Source organism: Anguilla rostrata, chromosome 6, assembly GCF_018555375.3.
Source record: "Anguilla rostrata isolate EN2019 chromosome 6, ASM1855537v3, whole genome shotgun sequence".
Lineage (NCBI taxonomy): Eukaryota > Metazoa > Chordata > Actinopteri > Anguilliformes > Anguillidae > Anguilla > Anguilla rostrata.
Window position 1 is genome coordinate 3,252,716 of NC_057938.1, and position 23,847 is coordinate 3,276,562.

General features: G+C 49.5%; 3 protein-coding genes across 3 annotated transcripts; 1 reads left to right on the forward strand and 2 right to left on the reverse strand.

The window, feature by feature from the left end:
- Positions 1-233: 233 nt before the first annotated feature.
- On the forward strand, positions 234-8,455 carry LOC135258231 (PHD finger protein 13-like). Its single transcript, XM_064341570.1, has 5 exons — positions 234-969; positions 3,042-3,134; positions 3,917-4,832; positions 5,753-5,797; positions 6,109-8,455. The coding sequence occupies exons 1-5, from the start codon at positions 934-936 to the stop codon at positions 6,333-6,335; spliced, it is 1,317 nt and encodes a 438-aa protein (XP_064197640.1). The 5' UTR covers positions 234-933; the 3' UTR covers positions 6,336-8,455.
- A 516-nt stretch (positions 8,456-8,971) lies between these two features.
- LOC135258229 (solute carrier family 12 member 9-like) lies at positions 8,972-18,543 on the reverse strand. Its single transcript, XM_064341565.1, has 13 exons — positions 18,023-18,543; positions 17,625-17,759; positions 16,356-16,493; positions 15,923-16,228; positions 15,146-15,253; positions 14,441-14,552; positions 13,674-13,831; positions 13,332-13,414; positions 12,357-12,481; positions 11,948-12,140; positions 11,652-11,826; positions 11,022-11,168; positions 8,972-10,279 (listed from the first exon to the last, which is right to left on the reverse strand). Exons 1-13 carry the CDS (start codon positions 18,222-18,224, stop codon positions 9,363-9,365), a joined length of 2,799 nt encoding a protein of 932 aa, XP_064197635.1. The 5' UTR covers positions 18,225-18,543; the 3' UTR covers positions 8,972-9,362.
- Positions 18,544-18,985: 442 nt separating this feature from the next.
- On the reverse strand, positions 18,986-21,878 carry thpo (thrombopoietin). Its single transcript, XM_064341149.1, has 2 exons — positions 21,792-21,878; positions 18,986-20,883 (listed from the first exon to the last, which is right to left on the reverse strand). Exons 1-2 carry the CDS (start codon positions 21,876-21,878, stop codon positions 20,722-20,724), a joined length of 249 nt encoding a protein of 82 aa, XP_064197219.1. The 3' UTR covers positions 18,986-20,721.
- Between the last annotated feature and the right edge of the window lie 1,969 nt (positions 21,879-23,847).

Genomic DNA, 23,847 nt, shown 5'->3' on the forward strand with positions numbered 1-23,847 from the left:
GGACATCCCACAATTTGTGTGTCGGGGGAGGGGGGGGGGTCTCCCACTTTATTGCAAGTTAGATATTTTGTATCATTACTATCATGTCTAACATTCGGTTACAGAACCATGTAAATGTGAAATTAGAAAGGTTTTATTGAATATTATCGTGTGGCAGTTATTTCCTACTGATATATTTGTGAACGTATGTGTAGGCACCCCCCTCACTTGGGTTAAACGGCTCTATTCTGCTAGGCGGAGTGAAGCCGCTAAAACAGCTCGTGCGATACCGAGTGTGGCGTTATGATAATTGTAGCAGGCTTTCCAGCTCATAAAAGTGTGTTGTCTCGGACCCTGATCATTAAAAAAAAGTAGAGAGGACAATGACAAATCTTTGATCGCCGATTTATCATCCGTCACTGGGATACTGCCTTTGATTGTGTATTATTTCGTGCATTTAGATCTTTTTTTGTCTTTCAGCAAGTGAGTTTTTCTGTTTTGGTATGGATTAGATAGCTAGCAAGCAAGCAAGCAAGCGAGTGTCAAGTCTGGAATGTCGACACAGCGTGTTGTTTTTGAAAAGGTCATTTAGAGGTTCTTTTTATTGAGATTTTAGCGACCGTACAGTGAATGCATACATATTATCGCTTTAGTCTACTCGGACGTTGTCATAGCTTAGACATAATAGCCTATTGCGATGTTAACGTTGAACTAAAGTCATTCCGGAAAGCGCAACTGTGCCTGGGCTCTATTTATTCCTACTCAAACATTTTTGCCTTTTCCTTTGAACTTAATCGTATTTTAGATAAGCACAATACCTTATCCACCGACTTGTCAGATATGAGACGCGGTGCAGCCTAGTAGCTATTGTGTCACCACCTGAACTTGCAAAAACTCGGTCTCTAGACCGTGTTCGCTACTTAATCGAGGATCTGAAGTGAGGAACAAACTGTTATGGATCTTCCTTTGGAACTGACAATGATAACACAGGTAAGAAATGTAATGAACTTCAATACGTCTACAGTGATTTTAAAACAATTGGTTGGGGCTACGGTTGGCTATGCGAATCTTTCGTGTCCTGTAGGCTACGCAGAAAAAACCGGTGCACTATGCTCGGGTAACAATATTGACGTTCCACCCGTTTATGTTCGTCGATCACTGCAAAGTGTGGCTGATATGCGACCTGAATAACGGGTTTCGAATTCACCAACTGCTGATTATTTGCCTTCTTTTAATTTTGCGTTAAATTGGATAGATTAAGAGGAACTATTAACTAATTCTTTAAATGTGTAGCCTAAGTTAATCGCTCACTGTAGACTTTTTCCTCTAAAAAACCATTAGTATTGTTGGTGTCTGGCGAACATTCATCAAATAGGGGTCTGCATTGGTGAAGCGCATAAAAAAACATAGGATATATCGAATTTTAGATACATTTTTTTAACTGCCTAATTTGTCATTGGGCTATACCGTGGACGTCTCAATAACGACAGGTTAAGTACCATCGTCGCCATCTTTAGAGAAAAGAGGGATTTATGTTTAAAGATGTCAGCAAATGGGAGTAGGCGAGGTTAGGTTTAGCCTAATTGTGTACACAGATACTGGACATGGGTATCTAAGAATTTAAAAGAATAACAAATAGTCTAAATGACACTGACAACGTGAATGCAAGTGAAGTTTTTGTAGATCTCGACCTCGAGGCTGGGAGACCTGTTTCTTTGTGTTAATTTGTCACAAGAATTTTGTTTTAGGACGACTGCCCCTTCAACAATTCCTTTCCGTATAGTAGCCCACCAAATAGTACTTACGCTGCCACGATGTACAAAACATAAACATATCCTACCATTTTAACGCTTTTTAGTTGACAATACCAAAGTAGAGGTAGTAGCTACAGCCTACAGTAGAAATCCTTCCATATAGGCTATAAGTCAAGTGCATGAAAGTATTAGGCGATTGAAGTTTAGTATCTGAATTTCCGTCCAGCTTTTCGGCACGCGCTGAAGACAAAGGACATATAGCTAGCTTCACTTTTCGGGGGGATTGCTCGTCTGCACAAGTCAAGTTTACCCTATAGAATCGTCTAAAAAAGTATTACGTTGTTTTATTTACCGTAGCACACTTTAAAACTGCACAATGTGCTTTCTAGAATCGTCGACTATGCTACTTCTGTTATCTTCTACAACCCAATCGACGATGAAGTCGTTGGTATCTGTACAGAAAATGGCAACAATGAAAGATAGTTGAAGGAAATATGCTTTCCTGTGGTTTATGACTACATTGTATGAAAAAGCATGGACTGTAATTCCGTCACATCGTCGCAAGTTTCTCGACCCGCGCGTTTGGTTCTGACAATTCTCGTTAAAGATCCGTATAGCTATTTGACACACCCGATATCTGAGAAATAATGTAGCCTGCAATTCGTCGCGTTCAACAGAACATCGAGAACCAGTGCATTTTGTTGTAAGCTGATCTAATTTTACTCAGACGGCTCAACGAGAGAAAGTGTGATGACCTCGTATCATTCGACGAAGAGACCTCGGAGAACACTGGCAGCGAATAAGCTGCGGCGAAACCGTAACAACCTTCGGTATGAAATACACAAAGTAACGAACAGGTTGTAAATACTGATGCATGAGGTAGCTAGGCTGTGCTTTGCAAGGCAAATTCTTTGAACCTTTGCTTTTTGGTCTAGTATAGGCATTGCCTCAGGGTCGTCCGAATTGAAGCGCGAGAATTGAACACTAAGATTGCAGTTCGCTCACTAATCAGATCTGTGGCTTATGTAACACTTACAGTCCGGGTTTGTTGAATGATGAGTCGCTGCATTGTAAACCCCCCCGCCTCCCCGTGGCTCAGACACCGCCCACCGCGCGCTGCTCGGGTACACCGTGAACGCGCTTTTCTAGAGTGGGACGAGCGAGCTCACGTAGCTTGCTCCTGCGCGCCCCTATATGTCCGCCGTGCTTTGTTAGGAGAAACATGCATGTGCGTTTGACACTTGGCTATGCCATGACTGCAGTTGTTTCGGTGATAATCACGCAGTTGTCACTGGGTTATTTCAACAGCCACCGATGAAGAGGAAGCGTACTGTCGAGGACTTCAACCAGTTCTGCACTTTTGTGTTAGCCTACGCTGGTTATATCCCTTATCCGACAGAGGTAGGCTAACGTTTGCAGCGATCACTCAATTCAACAGCAGTTAGCACACAGACTCGGCACTGCAAAGCGTTTACATTACAGGAATTTTAATGTAAAAGCTAACTTATTATGTTAACGTTTTAATGTATATCTATACTATTTCTTCTTGCCACTAGCAAAAATAATAAATGACAAACTTGTTATTTTTTGCGTTTATAGTATTTTGCAGAGTTGAATTATGAGTTAAAGTAGGGCAAAGAGATAATTAACTTTCAGGAGAACATACAGTAGTTTTATGATAATTAGAATGGCTAGTGCTGAGGCATTTGGAGGCTCGCGGTCTAAAGCAGTCAAATACGCTGTCACTCCAAAACCGTTTGTATAGAGACATTATGTTTCTGGAGTCTGTACAGTATTTTTATTATTTTGTACTGGTACTTTTTTCCTCGAGTGCAATGCTCTCATGTTGCATGCACCACAGGAAAGAGTTCCAATCAAATATTAAACATAGTTTTTGAACAATAAACATAATATACACATGTACAACATTTAGTTATCACCAATACAATTGTACCTGAATTGTAATTTATGTAAATATCTGAAATATTCTTTATCATGCATGAAAACAGTTTGGGCAAATCAAAGACGTATATTAAAATTAAAATATTTTTAAAAATAGAAATTTACTATCCATTTAATGGACAGATCAGTTAGACCGAAAATGATTTTTATCTCAGCCATTTGGATTTTCAACTGAGCTCTCCATGTTGTGCCAATAACTTTTGTTCTGTCTCCCCCTGCAGGAATGGCAGTGTAATAACAGGTTACCGCGGGACAGCCCACTCCATAGTGAAGGCCGGGCTTCCCCTTCTTCTTCCTCCTCCTCCTCCTCCTCTTCCTCTTCCTCTTTCCCTGACTTGCTCTGCGGCCCTGGTCTGGGAAAAAGGGGCGGAGCAACACAAGGCAAGACGCCCGAGAGCAGGAAGAGGAGGAAGCGCAGGGAGGCCGCGTCGCACCAGGAGCAGAGGCCCCACGAGAGGCTGGCGAAGCCCCCCAAAACCAAGGTGTCCCCCAAGAAGCTGGCCCACCAGCCGCCCCAGTTCCAGTGGAGGAACGTCGGCTTTCTCCGCGACGGTCCCCGCGCGGGCGGCGAGGTCGCCCCTGCCTTGCCCCTCCCCGGACCCCAGCGCGACGCAAGGGATTGTGGGTCTGCGAACCGTGGGCCGAGTCAGCGAACTGACCGGGGCCCGGAGGACCACAGCACTTTGAGTGAATCCATGGCGAGCCATGCAGAGAGAACCGTGACTCCTCCTCCTCCTCCTCCTCCTCACTTCACGAGCCCCGCCCTTCACCCCGTCAGCCAATGCGAGGAGAGGCCTGCCAGTGACATCACCACCGTGCCCAGCAAGGGCAAACAGTGGGAGGGGCCGTGGGACCCGTCGGCCACCAGAGGGACTGAGCGCGTGCGAGAGGGGGAACGAGGGAACGGTGCCCAGGGAGAAGGAGAGAGAGAGAGCGGGAGAGACGGCAGCAGGGTGCAGGAGGAGAGGGGAGGGAGCAGGAGGGACGGCGGGAGGGTGGAGGAGGAGAGCGGGGGAACGGACATTCTGCGGCTGGTGATCGAGAGGTGTCTGGCGCGGCACGCCCTTGACGACCAGGACACTGGTTACCATAGCGACGGCGGTAGCGACATGGACGCGCGCTCGGTCACTGCCTCCGGTCAGTGCTCCCTTTCTTTCTTTCTTTCTCCACCTCCTTTTATACCTTCTCCCCCCCTTTTTCTATCCCTCCTCCCTCTCTCCACCTCTCCTCCCTCTCTCACTTTTGTGCTTGGCAGTCTCTGCTTCCTCCGCCCGTATTTCACCCATCTTGCTGCGCGCACCTGACTGTAACGGCAGGTGTTAATCCTCAGCTCAAACCTGTTTACTGGAACGCATTGGGTTACTGTTTATATAGCGCCTTTTGTCCCATGATCAGGAAAGTGCTTTACAGGGAAGGAGGGGGAAACTCATTGCAACTCCATCTCTCTTTTGCTCAATTGATATATAAGATGTATTTTTTAAATGAATGAATTGGTTATATCACATTGCATTATTTAATCTCTCTTTTGCTAAATTTATCGATCTGTAAAATTCCTTTTTGTTAATGGATTGGGCGGTGTTATGACACATTACGTTATGTATTTGCTTAACAGTTGCCTTTACCCAGAATGACAGTTTCACATGCTGTCCCAGTGGTGCAGCTGCATATATACTAAGCACATTCAGGCTAAGTCCCTTGCTGAAGGGTACAGCGCTCCACAAGGGATTTGAACTTGCAACCTCTGAGTTCCCTGTTACATTTGGAATTTTGTGTAATTTATTAGTCTAATACAGTGGTCTCCAACCCTTGTTCTGGAGAGCTACAGGGTCTGCTGGTTTTCATAGTGACTCTGCACTTCATGAATCAATTAGAGCAGTTGATTACACAGTTAACTCAACTCACCTGGTGTCTTGGGTCTCAGTTGGGTGCTGATTTTAAGGTGAAAACAAAAACCAGCAGACCCTGTAGCTCTCCAGGACCAGGGTTGGAGACCACTGGTCTAATATTATAGCGTGAGTTAGCATGGACGTTGACAGTCTTTTCATGCTGTGTTCCAGCTAACAGTACAGAGGACATGTCTGGCAGTCAAAGTCAAATGGAAGGTAAGTGGTCTTCTCACTCACATACTGATTGGCTGATGAGGGGTTAATTTAATAATCGATTGGGTTAATTTAATAATCGATTGGGTTAATTGAACAACTGATTGGGGTAATTGAACAATTGATCGGGGTAATTGAATAATTAAGAGCGAATGTTGGAATGAAATACGGAAGCTCTTGTGGTGGGTGTCATGCGCCCCTACTCTACCCTGTCCTTATTCAGTAAAGAGTCAGGTCGGCAGGGATCCTGTACTGGGGTTTGGTCGTCCTCACGGTTCGAGTTTCCCTTTCTACCCTCTCTTCCCCCAAATCAGAGGAGGACTCCTGGGACCTGATCACCTGTTTCTGCATGAAGCCCTTCGCGGGACGTCCCATGATAGAATGCGGGGAGTGCGGCACCTGGGTGCACCTGTCCTGCGCCAAGATCCGCCGCACCCACGTGCCCGAGGTGTTCACCTGCCAGCGCTGCCGCGACGCCAAGCAGACCATCCGCCGGTCGGGGCGGGCGCGGTCCGGGCCCCGCAAACGCTTCAGCGACTAGCGCGCCTGGGCCCCCCCCCCCGATGAACCTCTGAACTACGGCTCAGCAAACCCCCCCCCCATCCTGGACCGTTCCTCAGCAAGCACTGGTGCCCAATCGGGAGCCTGGGAGCGGCATGCAGGTTTTCGTTTCAGCCAATCACCGCACCTGCTGATTTCACCCTGAATTCACACACCTCCTACCATAGTGGAGGGAACTAATTGGTGGAATCGGCAGGTGCAGCGGCTGGTCGGCGTGAAAAACCCGCAACCTCTCGGCCCTCCGTGGCACATGACTTTGGCACCGCTGACTTTCACCAGACACGCATTACAGCAGGGCTGCCCCGCCCTGTTCCTGGAGATCTACCGTCCTGTGGGTTTTCAGTCCAACCCTTACAAAGCCACACCTCACTCAACAGCTAGAGCAGGGTTGCCCAACCCTGTTCCTGGAGATCTACCATCCTGTAGGTTTTCACACCAACCCTAACAAAGCCACACCTCACTCAACAGCTAGAGCAGGGTTGCCCAACCCTGTTCCTGGAGATCTACCATCCTGTAGGTTTTCACATCAACCCTAACGAAACACACCTCATTCAATAGCTAGAGATCTCATTGAGCTGATAATTAGTTAGAGTCTGGTGTGCTAAAGTAGAGTTGAAATGAAACCCTGCAGGACAGTAGATCTCTGGGAACAGGGTTGGGCAGGCCTGCATTGCAGGCGCTCATACCCAGAGTGACTTAAACAGCTGTTGTACCTTTTTTACCCAGTATCCATTTCTACAGCTGGATACGTCCTGAAGCAGCTCTGCTTCAGTGCCTAATGCTCAAGGGTATGGCATGTGGCAGTGTCCTGCGTGGGAGTCAAACCTGCATACCTCAGTTCCTTACTCATCACACTGCGCCACCGCCCGAATACACTGCATTTAATTGATTGATGAAAGCAACTGACTGCAGAGTAGACTCACCTCATCCGGCTTCCTGGTGCAGAACTGGACGCTGATTTCAAGGTGAAGCAACCAAACCCCCCCCCCACCGCGTTGCCAGATATGCGGCTCCCGGGCTCCTTCAGTCCTGGAAGTTTGAACTCCTGGAAGTTCCAGCTGGCAGCAGTGTTCCACCTGCTTTTCTGTGGTCAGATTTGGAATGTCTTCGCTTCAGCAGCTGGGAGATGGAGCTCTCGGGAGTTCTGAATCGGTTGTGAATGGATCTCTGCCAGGCGCTGAGAGTATTAACTCAGACATGCAACAGACATCGCTCTGATGGGGGGGGGGGGCCTGCTCCCCTATGTTTTTTTAATTATTTTTTTTTTTTTTACATTGATCTCCAAAGATCTCTATGCCATTGTTCAGGGGGGGTGACTTTACTGCTCTGCATAGTGCATTTCCCCACATTCTGTAAATATCAATACCCAGCTGGATTTTAACCAGACAGACTGGCAAAGCCCTGCAAGCTCTTATCGTACTGTTCGGCAGCACCCGATTGGACAAGGCGGGCCCGACGTGCATGTGCGCATCATAAAGAGTCTTCCAGTCGCTATGGTGCTGCCTGACAAGGAGAGATTCCATTGGTCTCTGAACCACCATGCACTAAAGGGCTGGCCTTTCCTCCTGTGACCTCTGACCTTTTCCCTACCACCACCACCTCCGAGCCCCTCCAGTATACAGGGGAGGCCTGAGAATGGGGGTGCGGTCACAGAAGTCGCTCAAATGAAATTGGACAGATGAGTTAAGAGACCGTTTTAAGGCCTGGTTCTCAGTCTCATCCAGTTTTGCACTGTACAGTGCAGCTCTCCCTCTGTTCTCAAGGTGAATGTGTACAAAGAAAAAAAAAAAAAACCCTGTAAATAGTTTTTGTTTCCAGTTCTTAAAAGTTCTATAAATAAATAAAAAGTGACAAAAATAGTTGGTGTTTGGGCTGTGGATTGCAATGGGTGGCGCAGGGCTTCCAGTTAACAGGGACATTGTCGCCACAGCTGAGTTAGCAATAACTCTCGTGCCAATAAATCAGCAGGAAGCAGCTTTTGATAAGTTTTCCAGCACCAGAGGCAAATATGCAAGTTTTTAAGCTTTAGAAATGGGGCAGAGGAACAGCGTTCCCCGAACATTGCGTCCATTCCCAGTTCTCATTTCTACCAATAACTGACACGCCACATGGTGGGGGGGTGGGGGCAAAAGGGGTGAAATTGGGACAAGAGCAGGGGGGGGGGTCTGTACCATGGAGCAGGATTACGGAGCTGAATATAACTGCACGGAGTAAAATCCGGAACCCATCCAAATCTGGAACATGGACTAAAAAATAAATAAATTAAAAAAAAAACCCCACACCACACACACAGTTCTAGGTTTTATTCAGTGCAGTTCCAACCAGCGCTTTCATTTTGTGAAATATCCACCTAACTCTGTAATCAGAAGGAAAACTGCACATTAAAATCCAGAACTCCTCTTTACTTCAGTCCGTGTTCCAGGTTTTGGAGGGTCCCAGGTTTTACCCTCTGCAGTTATCCCACCCACCCACCGACACATGGGACACCAAGTTTCATCTGAACTGGCCCAGAGCAATTCAGAAAAGCCCAGTGATGCAGCACACGCATGCCACAGATTTCCATTCCAAAAAAAACTGCAGTACCTCAGCTGCTCGGAGGATCACATGACCACAAAGTCCTTAAAATATATCCATTTATTTATTCAATTTTACAAACATTTTATTTTACTTTTAAAACAGTTATTTTTTTCCCCCCCAATTTTTTAAAAAAAGTGCACACTTTGCAACGTCCAGTACCGGAGTCAAAGGTGTCTTGCCAAAGAACATGACACAATACAATGGTAAAAACAGTAACAGAACAGACAATATCCCCCATATTATTATTGGGTTATGAAGACACACTGCCTTCCACACACAGTACAACATTGTACATACATGGTATACAAGCAATCTTCCCTTACCATGTCAATAGTGCGAGTTGCAGCATTGTCAATAGGACCAACACCGATCTCACCACACACATTTTATCCTTCCAAATGCCTCGGCCGGGGGGGGGGGGGGTGGGAGGTCAAAGGTCAGTGGTGATGACGGGAGTGACCCCGTGGATGAGCAGGGTGGGGCCTAGGTCCCGGGTCAGCAGGTCCAGCTGGCGCAGATAGGCGGGGTACCTGCGGGTGTCGGCGGGCGGGCGGGGCAGGTAGAGGAAGCGCACGGCAGGGGGCGGGTGGGCCTGTCCCAAAACCAGCTGGTTCACCGCCTGCAGGTACTCGTCCGTCAGCTGGGCGGCGTTGCTGGGGAAGCTGCCCGCGTAGCTGCCCAGGACGTCCGCCTCTTCCTCCTCGTCGTAGTGCTCCTCCTCTTCCTCGGGCGCCCGCCCAGCCCGGCGCTGCCTCTGCCAGTGCAGCGCCACCACCCGGTCCCAGGGCACCGTGTGGATGTCCGCCTGGATCCGCAGGTCGCGCAACAGCTGCTGGAGCTTCCCCTCCGGGCCCGGCGGGCTCCGCCCCTCCTCCACGCACAGGAAGAGGCGGAGCCTGGCGCCGCGCCACGCCCGCACCATGTTGAGCACGCAGGCCAGCTGCAGCAGGAAGAGGCTGCAGGTGTCCACGTAGCTGCTGCTGTCGGGCCGGAGCAGGTTGAGCGGCCACACGTCCACGTGGAGCCCCGCCCCCCCGCCGCGCCGCCCCAGCACCGCCGCCCGGTCGAAGCGGCAGAAGTAGCGGGCCAGCGCCACGTTCTTCAGCATCTTCACCGCGTCGGCGATGACGGCGACGTACTCCCGCGGCCCCAGGGCCCGCCCGCCGGCCCCGGCCCCGCCCTTGTCCCGCAGCGCCGGGAAGTGGAAGGACAGCGGCTCCTCGGGGTCCTTGGGCGGGTGCGGGGTGTCCGTGGAGCCGCCCGCCGGCAGGGCGTGGTCCTGAAGGCTGTCCTGAGGGGGGCAGTCGTCATAGAAGCCCAGAACCAGGGTGTTGGGCTTCATCCCACCTGCAGGGGGCGACAGAGGAAATCTGGTTTTGGCACCAAGCGAGCACTAATCACTGACCAATACGTCGACTAAAATAGCGGAATGACTATGCGACATGACAATTCAAAAGTGCACTCAAGCATATTGTGAGATATTTAGCCACAAAACCCCACTACAAGGGTCATTTTAGGGGCCTTAAAATGTAAACGCTGGTGTACCGCTCTGAACAGGGATCTATAATCCCAGTCCTGGAGAGCAGGATTCCTCCTCCCCTGCCCCCTCTTAAAAAAGCAGCCAATTTAGACCCAAGGACCAGGTTACGTGTAATCAGCTTTAAAAAAAAAAAAAATAAATAAATAAAAATAAAAAAAAACACCCCAGAAAAGTTTCAGAAACTACCCATTATGCTACCCATTCAGCAAGGCCTACCAATTTGATTTCATTAAACAGCCAGCAGGTGGCACCAAACTGGGGCATAATGTCATTGTTGGAGTGATTTGAAATCCTTTCCCCAGTTAGCCTCTGGATATGCAGGTTCTCTTCGTTACTCAGAACTGAAACGATCAATTAAGAGGACGATTACAGGTAACTCACTTCACTGCTTGAGCATAAAGTGGTTGATAAAAAAAAAAAAAAAAAACAAAAGCCAGGATTACCCCCTTTGGCCCGCCAGGACCGGGGGGGGGGGTCAGAACGGTTGGTGTGGCAACAGGTCAGTGAGCGAGTGACGCAGTGAGAAGAGACAGTTAGCATCAGGCTCACCCAGGCCAGAGATGAACAGCAGGTGCTGAACGCCGTGCCGGACGGAGTCGGACAGCGTGAGGTTGACGAAGGCCTTGACGTTGAGTCGGTCGACCAGCGAGAGCCAGGAATCGTAGCGCGACTGCAGCGGGTCGGAGGGGAGGGTATCTGCGGGAGAGCAGGCGGACAGACAGACAGACAGACACAGATGAGTCTCGATTCTTTGCCCGTGTTGATCTCCGCTCCTCTGCAGGACAGTGCCTTCTCAAAGCCCGTCCACCACGTCCAACCGACCCTCCGTCCGCTCAAAGCCACGGAAGCCCCTCACAGAGCTTCGGAGTTCGCCCGCACCCGCTCTGCGCACTTGCCCACTATCGAGTGCGCTCACACCGTACTGCTCAGGAATTAAACCACCATTTTGGTCCTGAAAATGTGACAGGAAGCGCCACTGACATTTTCCCTTCAACCACAACGTGACCACGCGAGCGTGGCTATGCAAGGGCAGAACGTCTCAGAACGCACAGCATGCTCAGTAGACAGTACATACTTTGAGGACACAAGAGTAGGCAGGTCAATTTAGACAAAGCCCAGCTCTACCATCCCCATGTACCCCACCCTCATCCTGGCACCCAAGTCCCCTCCCCCTCGTACCCAGGTCGCCCAGCTCCACGTGCCCCAGCACGTAGAGCCCGCTCTTCTTGATGTCGTTGATGAAGGTGATGAGGCCGGTGCTGCTGCGGGGGTTGGCCACCATCAGCAGCACCTGCGGTCGCCAGAACTTCACGTGGTCCTTCCGCACGTCCAGCATCAGCAGGTACTTGCGCACCTGGATGAGAGTGGGGGGGGCCAAAAACACAATACATGAAAATAATTTGTGAAAGCACTCCCTTAGTCCCTTAGAGTGGGAGCAAGCCAAGATGGCCACCTGCCCCTGTCTGCAAGTCTACCTGGTGGAAGGTGAGGGCCTGGCTGATGTAGCCCCAGCTGCTGGTGGGGGACAGGTAGTGGATCATCAGCAACAGGAGCAGCATGAAGGCGATGCTGGCCGAGGCGTAGATGGCGTTGATCAGGAACATCATCACCACGCATCCCACAATGCCCAGCACGCAGGTGTGCCAGGTGAAATACCTGAATGTCGGCCTGGGGGGGGGTAACGTCAGGGAATCTACTTTAGAACAGGCAAATCTTAAACACTGGGATGGGAGTGGGTCAAACTAGGTTTGAGATCAAGGCTGAATCCAAAACATCTTACTTGTCTACTATTGAGCAGGCAACTTGTATATTCAATGGTAGGCAAGTAAGCGGTTTCAGACACAGCCCCAAGTTGGCCACAGGTCAGAGGTCAAGGGTCAATACCTGAAGTTGGGAGCAGAGGCCCACTCGAGAGCCAGGCAGGCCAGGTCAACGGCTGCGTAGACCAGCAGGAAGAAGATTGTCACAATGCTGGCGATGGTGTTCAGCTTCCCAGCAAACAGAACCAGCTGGAAGGAGAGAGGCATCTTACATTTCAACTCCTCAATTTTCAGTTCTCTTCTCTCAAATCTCAATGAATACAAAAAACAAAAAAAACAGCTCAAGTACTCAAAATCAAATGTTGAATGCTCCGTTGCGGCTAAAAAGCTACACAGCACACCAGTTACGCTTTTTCCCCAAAGCACTGCCAGTGCTTTTCATCAGGCTCTTGTGAAGTTTCTCAGCCAAACTCGGCACTTAATTAGCCGCCCCGTAGCGGCGGTCGTAACCGTTGCCGACGGCACCGCAGGCCAACTAGCGCCACGGCGTCGATGAAACCCAACGAAACGAAAAGCAAACGACTCGGGCAAACGTCGCGGAAGGTTGTGAACCAGCTCGTTTTACTAGAGCAAAGAGCTAGCGTAGCCCTGAAGCACTCGGGGACACAAAGGACACACCGAACATCAACTTGCAGGTTTGCCAAGCAGCAGCAGGAGGCTTATTTAAACTCAACTGCCTTCGTGTTACAGAAACATGCATTTCAGGTTGGCAAGGCAGGCACTGGGGCCTGGGCACCTTCAGTGTGTCACCCAACTTAATTTTTTTTGGGGAGGGGGGTTAACGATATACCATGAATACTAGCAGGATTCGTTTGAGGGAAAAGCCTGGATGGAAAGCCACAGAATCTCTGCCTTTGTACACACATGCGACCAATGCGTTCAAACCTTACACCTCACTGTAAGGTGGTGCAATTCTATGACCAAAAAGTTTACACCAAACAGGAAAAAAAAAAAAAAACCATGACAAAAACCCACACATTTAACTTTGGGGGATTCTGATATCGCCACCACCCATCACCCTCCATTCCCCACGCCTCACCTGCACCAGAAACCAGGAAATGAGCACCGACACCCAGGGGTTCCCGCTCAGGGACGTCCTCTTCGCCAGGGACAGCACCCTGCCTGCGGGCAGAGCATCGAAAAATCACTCCCCCCGTCCCTGCCCCTGGTTATTTTGCCCACCTTTCACGTACAAGTGAAGTAAAACCACAGTACACCCACAGGCTTAGAATGGACCGCAGCACACCACGAATTGAGACCTGCGTAGCTAATCACATCATGAGGGGGGGGGCAGGACTAAGGGGTTAAGCATTCCAATCCAGTACTAGCTCAGGACGCACCGCCTTAGTAAAAGGGGGTGGGGGTGGGGGGGGGGGCTCACCGAACATGTCGTCCCGCGCCAGGGCGTACAGGATGCGGGACGCCCCGATCAGGTTGCTCATGGCAGCGGACAGGGTGGAGGAGTACACGCCGATGGTCACGAAGGGCCGCCAAATGTTGATGTCCCGCAGGAAGCTGTAGTCCCTCTGCAGCAGGACCCTGGGAGAGCGAGGGGAGCGGAGTTACTGCCCAGAACTCCCACCGCAACCTCACTCCAAAAGGCTCGCCGTGACCCAAGGCAAGAAAGAGTCATGGTTTGCACAAGAAAGTCCTTAATTTGTAACTATCCTCATTTGCACGTTTGCACACCAAATTATAACACCCGTTTACAAATGCAACCCTTTCCCCCCCCATCACTAACAGTTCTAGCTGTGATGAACAAAAGTGACTACCAATAAGAAAAGTAATTCAAATGCATCTGAAGCCGTATGAATCTGTGCAGGTCAAGCTGCCTGTACCTGCTGTGGAAGGAAACATTCCCCTCATAACCCATTAATCTTAATCTCATTAACCTCTCTGCTGGACTCGTCACCCAGTGTGAGAGGCCAGAGAGAAGCATTCGAGAGGAGACTACTCTCTGGTCTGTACGACTGGTCAGAGTCGAAGAGGAGAGACAGAGGCGTTTGAGGAGGAAACTGACGGGTCTGAGAGAGTAGAGTTTGAGGGGAGACAGACTGACAGGTCTGAGAAGCATCCAAGAGGAAATGGAGACTGGCCAGTCGGTCTGAGGGGCCAGAGAGACGTTTGAGAGGGGACCGAGAGACTGACCGGTCACAGGAGCACGCCACCAGCAGGCTCAGCAGGTTATAGATGATGAAGGTGAAGATGACGGCGGTGATGGTTCCGCGGGGAATGGAGTAGCTGGGGCTCTTCAGGTCACCTGTGGCCAAACGACCCGGGACGGATCGAACAACGGGGGTCAGAATCGGCCCCCTGTCCCAATTTCTAAAACCCCCAAAGTAACCTGCCCTACCCCCAGCTACACTGAGCCTCAGCTGCTGAACTGGTTGCCAAAACGGTGAAAGAATTCAGTAGACCCTGAGATTCCCCAGGACCAGGGCTGATGACACCCTTAGTTACACTTATACGCCTGCCCAATAAAACCGCTCTCCCTCCACCCAATCACTTCAGATACAAAGTAACCACAAAAATCAACTATCAATGTGACCCACGGCCATTACACCAGGGGGGTGTTGAGTTGAACCCCATACTGTCGACGAATTGCATTTTCCCTTTTCAACCAGCTGTCAATTAAGGCCTTGAGGACAAGGTGTGTGGATTCCTTAGCCAATCAATGACTTGATTTAAACACTTGGGGCCCAAAAACACGCCAAAAGCCAGCAGACCCTGTAGCCCCTTTTCAACTGCAGTTTGACACCTGTGCAGTAGACTGAAGAAATTACGATTTCTGAAACGGGCTCTTCGCTGCCCCCTACTGGCAGCCCAACGGCCAGCCCCACCCTTTCCCCTCACCTGACATGTTGGATCCAGCCATGATTCCAGTACAGCCGTTAAATAAGACCGCAAAGACTGTGGCAAAGTTCATCATGTTGCCTGTGGTGTAGTCCACCGTGTAACCAGCTGTAAGGAGGGGGGGGGCAAAACAGAACAGTTTCACCCTGTGGTCGAACCAAAGTATTACTCGCCAGAATTAATCTGGGCCTGAACGAAGATATTTTAAAAAAATAACAAATCAAAATAAAAGAACCTATTCAGGTGACAGCCATTCAAATCAGACTTTCACGTCACCAAAGCAGGCTTTCAAGCCGGCATAAAGGAAAATAACTGGTGCTTGTACACCAATGTGCACCTGCACCCTTTCCGAAGTGCCTGATGACAGGGTACATTTGACTGCCAGCGTTTGGCCTCCACGTCTCTGCCTTACAATCTGCGAACATGCAGCCAATTGCGTTTCATTTCCTGTTAATGAGAGACCTACATCGGTGTCACAATTAATATTCAAACGGCGCCCCGCGTTCGGCAATGAGAAGATTGCAAGCGCTCATAATAATGCCTGTATGATTGTGACATGATGGGTCTGGGAAGGGGAGGGGAAAATGAAGATTGTCAGCTTATGAAAAATGGCAAAGTTTGAAGATTGAGGTTATGACGGGGGGGGGGGGGGGGGGGGGAGTTGTTTCAACTACTGCTTACTCTGTATCCCAATTAAATTCACCAACCAATTTAGTCTGCTGGACTTCACAACTCCTGCCGCCACCCCCAACCTCCAACCCCCCCTCCCCAACTCACCCTCCAGGTTGCCTAGCAGCGTGTCCAGCTTGAACCCGGTGAAGTTGCCACTGATTGGTCCTGAGGAGTTGGGCGGGGCCAGGGGCAAGAGCACCACCCTGGGTGCCACAGCGAAGAAACTGACAAAGATGATGCCCAGCACCACCATGACGATGAGGAAGATGAGGAAGGTGGCCCTAGAGTAGATGTGGGCGCCCACCAGGCACACCAGCAGGCAGAGCAGCAGTATACCAGTCCCGTACAGAAGGGACCACCAGTACCCCGACGGCAGGATCCGCTGGGCCCCCACCATGGCCACCGTCCCATCTGTGGAATGAGGTGCGCTTTGTTAGGGCCGGAGTGAAAACCTACAGGACGGTGGATCTCCAGGAACAGGGTTTGTCACCACTGCATACGAGCGCCCACAGCCAATCGGGGTGGCGGTCGTGTTCACCTTCTGGAATGCCGAAAGACGCAACGATGGCCTCCACTAGGCCGAGCACGTAGAGGGCGCTCCCGCACACGTTGGCGAAGAAGAACATGATCCCAATGCTGCCCCCGAACTCGGGTCCGAGGGCCCGGCTGATCATGTCTGGGCAGGGAGTTTGGGGTCAAGGGTCAACTGCACAGCTTTAAGGGGGCCAGTTTGGGTGCAGGCTTTTTGCTTTGGCACAGCACTGCTGACACCTGATTCAACCGACCAACTGTGGTCTTCATTGCATTTATTCAGCAGATGCTCTTATCCAAAGCGACATACAAAAGTGAATATCAAGGTCATTGGAACAACTACAAAACACAGGTTGAATAAGGTACAATATACTCATTTCACATAGTTATTTATAGCCAAGAACACAGTTCAGTTCACGCAGTGAAAATTATTCTGACCTAACTTATGCCAAGTCAAACTAGGGAGAAAAACAAGCTACAGTATTAGGACGAAAATACAAAACCTTGACAAGTAGGACCAGGTTCTCGTTGCTGGGCCAGCAGCCAGCAGCCACACTGGCCCTTTTTGGATAAGACTGGACACCCCTGGACTAGGACCGGTCTTCCTTCATGCTCTGATCAGGGTCTCCACAGTCTCACTTCCACAGACTGGCCCGGCAGGTCCAACCAAAAAGGTCAAACAGGTTCAGGCTGACAAGTCCCATGGCAAAGACTTAGACTGCTGGTCTGTGTGCTCATTCACCACTGCACCCACAAACCAAAATCCTTCCCACACACACACAACACGTTATCAGTGCTCAACGCCTGTTCCCATTGCACAATAACCACCAACTTCCTTATTCTGATGTGAAGTCACCTCTCATAACCTCAAACCTTCATCACCACCCCACTTCACCAGAACAGGCCCAAAGTGATGAGGGGGGTCAAAAATGCAGGCTTGAGGCACAAATGTGTTACTTTAGTGCCACAGAAGCCTGGAAACAACAGTGAAAAAGCAGGAAGCACCAGCATGCCCCATGGCAAAAGGCTCTGGCACAGCTGTAAACATGTGGCCACTGGGGCATTCTGGGAAACCGAGTTTCCTCCTCCCCCCCCCATCAATTTCAGGTCTGGTAGAAAACAGAACTGACTTTGGGGCCAGTTGGCAGAAGAAAGGCAGAGACGGGAGTGAGAGTCAAGAAATGGGGGAGGAGGTGGAGGAAGAGAGAGGTATGGGTGCAAGTAGAGGGAGCAGAGTGAGACTTTGGGAGGCAGAAGCAGGGACACAGGAGGATACAGTACGCTCCACCAGCATCCAGGGCTCCATTGGTGGAGATGGCACAGATGGACAGAACGGTCATGCTGATGATGAAATAGGCGATGAGGAACATGCCGATGCCCTGGTACAGCCCAGCCTGTCCCACCACGAAGCCTGCACAGACAGACGGACACAAAGGAACGCGGTCAGGAGAGGCACGCGCACGAACACACGCACAACTGGCAGGACATTAAGAAACATTAAAAGTGATCGTCGACAGGCTTGACCACAACGCATAACTCATCAGCAACCCCCCTTTTGTTTTTAATGGAAGTGGGTACGAAAGCAACTGCACTTTACATAAGGTTTTTGTTTTTTGTTTCGTAAAATGACATGTGGCCGATTAAATAATGGGGGGGAAATAATGATCCACTCACCAATTCTGAGAAAGACAACGACGCTAAACATGGAGAGCAAAGTGGGTATCACCACACCAAAGAAGGTGGAGAGCTTCTGCGGCTTGTCGTTAGCCATTTTCCGGCGAGCGACCGCCGGAGATTTCTCTAGGGCAGGCAGTGTATCTGACTCCTGGACGCTAATGGATAGCCGATAATGCAGCAGTGGAGTACGTTCAGTCATGGCGAAGGAACAAACGACCGTTTAAAAGAAACCGATTGACCAATAAAACGCTGTAGACGAAAAGTGCTAGTCTGCCCCGGTAAAAAGCAAGTTGACCGCAACTAACTGGCCTCCGCTGAAATATCCAGACAAAAATAAAAATAAATTGACAGCGGGGGAAAGTAATCCGGATACTTAGAAGACAGCGGGCGTTGGAAAACATCTGTCTACCGCGAGACTTATTTAAATCCTAAACTATCACCGACCCGCAAGCATGAGGACAGCTGCCGATTTAATTAAAGTTCCGTGCGGCGCTGCGTGCCTCCCCACTTGCTCAGCCTGCAAGGTGGTCCAGTCATGTGATATTTGTGGAGTTTTTGCGGGGTCTGGAATCATGTGACCTAAGCTTCTCTTCCAATCAAGTTATACTTATTTCCACGACCTCGAAGCTGTTGACAAGCCAGCTGTTTGGAGTTTGATTGGAATACTTTTACAATCACATTGAATTCCCTATTAATTATGCTTAATTACTTACGCGCCTGCTTCAAGTTGCATGCTGTGACATTTCAGCAGTCGAACCATCTTCAAACAAAAATAAATAATGAAAGCAATTAACTTTAAGGTAAGTAGGTCTCGCCCAGCTATCCAGCTCAATTTGATTTATCCACTTGACATAAAACTGGTACCAAGTTTGGTCCAGTACCGCCATCTAGTGGCAGTTTAGAGAAAGTTTAAAGCGTACAAATCACTAGCAGCTCAAAGTAATTATTTTTAATTGGCAGCAAATGTTATTGTTTCGCAGGGAAAATATCGATTCATTAATAACATGAAAACATGAATATCAATTCATAATTAATCCCATAACGAAAACCTGACAACTGAGGCTGGATCTCCGGTAAATTATCAACTCCTACATGTCAAGGCACCGCGAAGAGAAAACGCATTACACTTGAATGCATTTTATTGTCTTTGAATAAAGAAATCTGTGTGAATGCAACATTCGTTTGTTTTTCCGGAAATGATCCAAAGATTCGTTGTCCAAGGTTTCCCTCTCAATTTTTTTAACATGAACACGCTGTAGATGCTTTCAGTAGTACATTTCCAATAAAGCACATTGTTATAAAACAGTATAAAGTTCAGCTGATGGCCTAACTATAAAGCAGATGTCAAACATGTACCATCTAAGTGAAAATATACCTATTTAGGCCTTAACAATTCTATATTAACATTTTAAATGCTTCAACATATAATGTGCAATAAATACCAATATAGTTACAATTGTATGGACAATAATGCCATTCATATATTGTCAGCAGTGTAACTTTTATAAAAGAATATTTTTATACCTCAGTATAAACTTTTTTCAAAATGAGAGTATAAAACAATTACAATAGAGGATTCAATATACAGTAAAAATACAGACATACCATGTCGAACACATGCTACATTAATTCCTGTTCTCTTCCAGTTCTGCTTGCATTGCAGACAGACAATTCCAGGTAATCCGTCTCAATTAAGACTTCTTCCTAAAATTCCTTACCCCCCTTCCTAAAAACCGTGAACCGCCCATCTATCCCCAGTGCACCATCACATCATGTTGTCGATTAGTTTTATCTGTTTAGCTGTTGATTGTTCAGTCGGGAGTGAACATACATGTTTCCTCCAAGAGCATTCGAAATACAGGGAACCTTCTGTCAAGGAAGTTGTTGGGACTTTACCTCCTGAGGCTGGATTTGAACCCTTTGAAGAGCAGGGCTATTTTTGGGATGTTTTCTTTTTTTTTTCTTCTTCAAAATTCTATGTCAGGTTCTAGAACTCCCATTGCATTACATCAGCATTAGAATATTCAGTAAAGAGCATTCTAATCATGTATTTGTGAACTTATACATTAAAGGGTTTAAAAAAAAAGCTGTTGATAGGCTGAACGTCCCTCATCCCATCTGTTCTGATTGGCCTATAGAAATTCTATCCAGCGCCCCCCCCAACGAAAAAATATAAAATAAATTAGCAAAGAGTCCACAGTCACCACCATCTCAGACAGCCCTCCAGGACTGTCCTTATTTCAGTGCATTACAAGAGATCAGCCTCTTTTTTCAAATTGTCTTCTGACTTTTTTGAGTTTTTTTTTTTTCACCACTTTTTACCACGATTGTGGTCACATACATTTTTCAATGAAGCTCAAAAAATAATCTGAACTATTAACATGTGCATAAATATGAGTTTTAGGCCAGCAAGTCCCTTTTTTTGGTTCATATTTAAGGCTAAATCTCTCACATCATAGCTGTTCTCCATGAATTGCCAAAAGGTGCAGTGATTTGCTGTCCATCTGACTCATGACCAGCAGAGGGCGCCGTTTCCCCCATTTAAAAAGGCAGGTTGCGGCGACGAAGCCAGAGGCGGCATATCAGTCCAAGACTCTCAGCAGCTTGAGTTGCCCGACAGTAATACCAGGAGGCCCCCGCCGGAAACACGGCTTCCCAGCAATCCACCTACAAGGTCGAAGGTCGAAGGTCGAAGGTCAGAGGTTGGAGGTCTTCTTCTCCGCCTGACACCCGGCGCTCAGCTCTGCCGCGAGCCACTCCAGCTTGCCGGTCAGCAGCCGGCTGAAGCTCCAGAGCACGTGGCCCAGGTTCTGGGTTGGGTGGCCGGGGCAAGCTGCGACCGAACTATCGTCTTCACCCTGCGGAACGTGCCCCCACCCCCCAAAAAGAAAAACACAATCAACAATAATCACCCCATCACTGCCTGACCTTACTAATGCTCTTCCAGCAGGAATGGATACAAATCCTCGCATCAATGCTCCAAAATCTAGTAAAACAAAAAAAAAGCCTTCCCAAAAGGGTCAAGGTTGTTACAGCAGCAAAAGGGTGGACCACCTCCATATTAATACCCATTTTTGGATATGTCGGACGTCAGGTGTCCACATACTTTTGGCCATGTAGCGTATTTCTTTATGCAAACAAAAAAGCAAAAAACATCTACCCTTCCCAATTGGGAATCTGATGTTCTAGCGGGTCTGTGCACGTGCGTCAGTGGCGGAGAACGTGGCGGTGTGGCGGGACCTTCAAGGGGGTTTAAACTGACGGAGGACGGAGAGGCGTTTGAGGGCGTTTGAGGGCGTTTGGAGAAGGACAGAAATTTTGCTATCCGCGAAAAGAAACGAGCGTGCGCCTGACAGCAGGAGAGCCGCGCCCATCTAGCTCAGCTCGTCGTTCCCCTGCAGAGATAATGCCAGGCTGTTTAATGCGGGCCTTCTCATCGGAGCATCTCCCCGGGGTTTGAGGGGAGCGCAGGCCCCCCCTGTGGGGATGATGCGTCAAATCTCTTCACAAGAAGAAGTTGTGACTGGCTAAATGAACATCACACAGGTGTGTGTGTGTGTGTGTACGTGGTATGTGTGTGTATGTGCGCGTGTGCGTGTGCGTGTTTGTGTGTGTGTGTGTGCACCTGTGTGTGTGTGTGTGTGTGCTTGTGTGCGTGTGTTCCGGTGTGTGCGTGTATGTGTGTGTGTCTGCGTGTGTGTGTGTGTGTGTGTGTGTGTGTGCGTGTGTGTTCCGGTGTGTGTGCTCAGGTGTGTGTGGCTCTTACGGTGAGCTCCAGGTGTGTGAGGATGTGCAGGTAGTTGGTGACGCTGCGCTCCAGTCTCTCCAGCAGGGAGGCCGCACTGGCAGACATGCTCACCTCCGCAACTGCCGACCTCAAGCAGCCACATGTCCCTTCTGCTGCACCTGGGACACACACACACCCCACCCCCGACCAACACCCCCCCACACCAGACCACACACACCACCAAGCACCACCAGACACACACACACCCCCCACACTGCGCACACAACACACACACGCACGCACACACGCACATGCATCACACACACACGCACCACGAGCACACGCACACACGCATACACACATACACACACGCACGCAAACACACGCACGCACGCACACGCATACACACACGCACGCACGCACGCACACACATGCACACACACACACACACACACGCAGAGACACACACACACACACCCACACACACACACACACACACACACACACACACACCCCCATGCACGCACGCACGCACACGCATATACGCACACACACACACATATGCACGCACCACACACACACCACACCACCCCACACCACCATGCATGCACCACAACACACCACACACACACCCGCACACACGCATACACCCACACACACCACACACCACGCACACACACACACACACACGCAGCACACACGAACCACCACACCATACACACACGCACGCACCGCACACACACGCATACACACATACACACACGCACGCACACGCATACACACACACACACACACGCAAGCACACATGCACGCACGCACGCACGCACACGCATACACACACGCACGCACGCACACGCATACACACATACACACACGCACGCATACACACACGCACGCACACACACACACGCACGCACGCACGCACGCAGGCACACGCATACACACACGCACGCACGCACGCATACGCACACACATGCACACACACACACACATGCACGCAAGCATACACACACACACACACACACACACACACACCAGACAGACACACAGGTAAAACAGAATAGTAGTTGTACGAGGGCGGGGTGGGGACAGGGGGAAAGGGGAGGCGATTGAGGTCTTTCGGGGACTCACTGATTTCCTATCCCATGATGCTTTGTGAGTCTTCATACAGGGCAAGGTGATTGGTAAGGGGAGTAGAGCCGAACCACTGCATTCTCCCTGAGACAGACAGGCAGACATGTGGATCGAGAGACATACAGACAGACAGATGGACAGACAGACAGACATACAGACAGACAGACGAACGGACAGAGAGCCATAAGCAAATGTCACAACGTGCTGAGAATGGGCCACAGACAAAATGAGTTACTCAGGGTTTTGCCTACATTCCTTCGCGTGAATACGGAACAGAAGTACATTTTGTTTGAGTCCGCTTAATTACCACTACGTGTGCTCGCAGTACCCAGAATGAAGCAGGTTATTCACAAGAGCAGTTTCGTTTTTCTGCCGTGGGTGGCAGCTGCAGTTCATCGATGGCATGTGAAATATGTAGAGCGTGGGAAAGGGTGGCACAAACAGCATCCCGTACTCTCAGGGGAGAAAAAAAAGGTACAAAAAAAGTGCCTATGAAGGCTTGTCACTAAGCCAGCAATACATAATACATTTGTACCTCTTCGCTTGTAAAAAGACACTTGTTAACGGCCCAAATGGAACATCGTTTTACTTTCATGGAACATTTGGGAAATTTTTTTCCGTAAAGAATAAAAATGTACCAACCACTGCGTCTTTATTTTTATAGTGTGGACGTACGGGACAACCCTTTTTTAAATAAAAATTTTTTTTTTTTTTTTTTGGGCTGAAATACAGGGCGTCCCGGGCTAAGACGGGACAGGCAGCTGTGGGCCCGTGGCCAAAGCCACGCCCGCCTGCGCCCCGTGCGCCGGTTTCGGCGGCACCGGCACCGGGGATGCCCGGCAGGCTCACCATGACGGACTCCAGCTCCTTCACCATGTTCAGGTCCCTCCTGGCGTGGCCGTCGCACACGAAGTCGATTGGTCTGGCCTGAACACCCGGGATATCGGAGGCAGCCATGGAG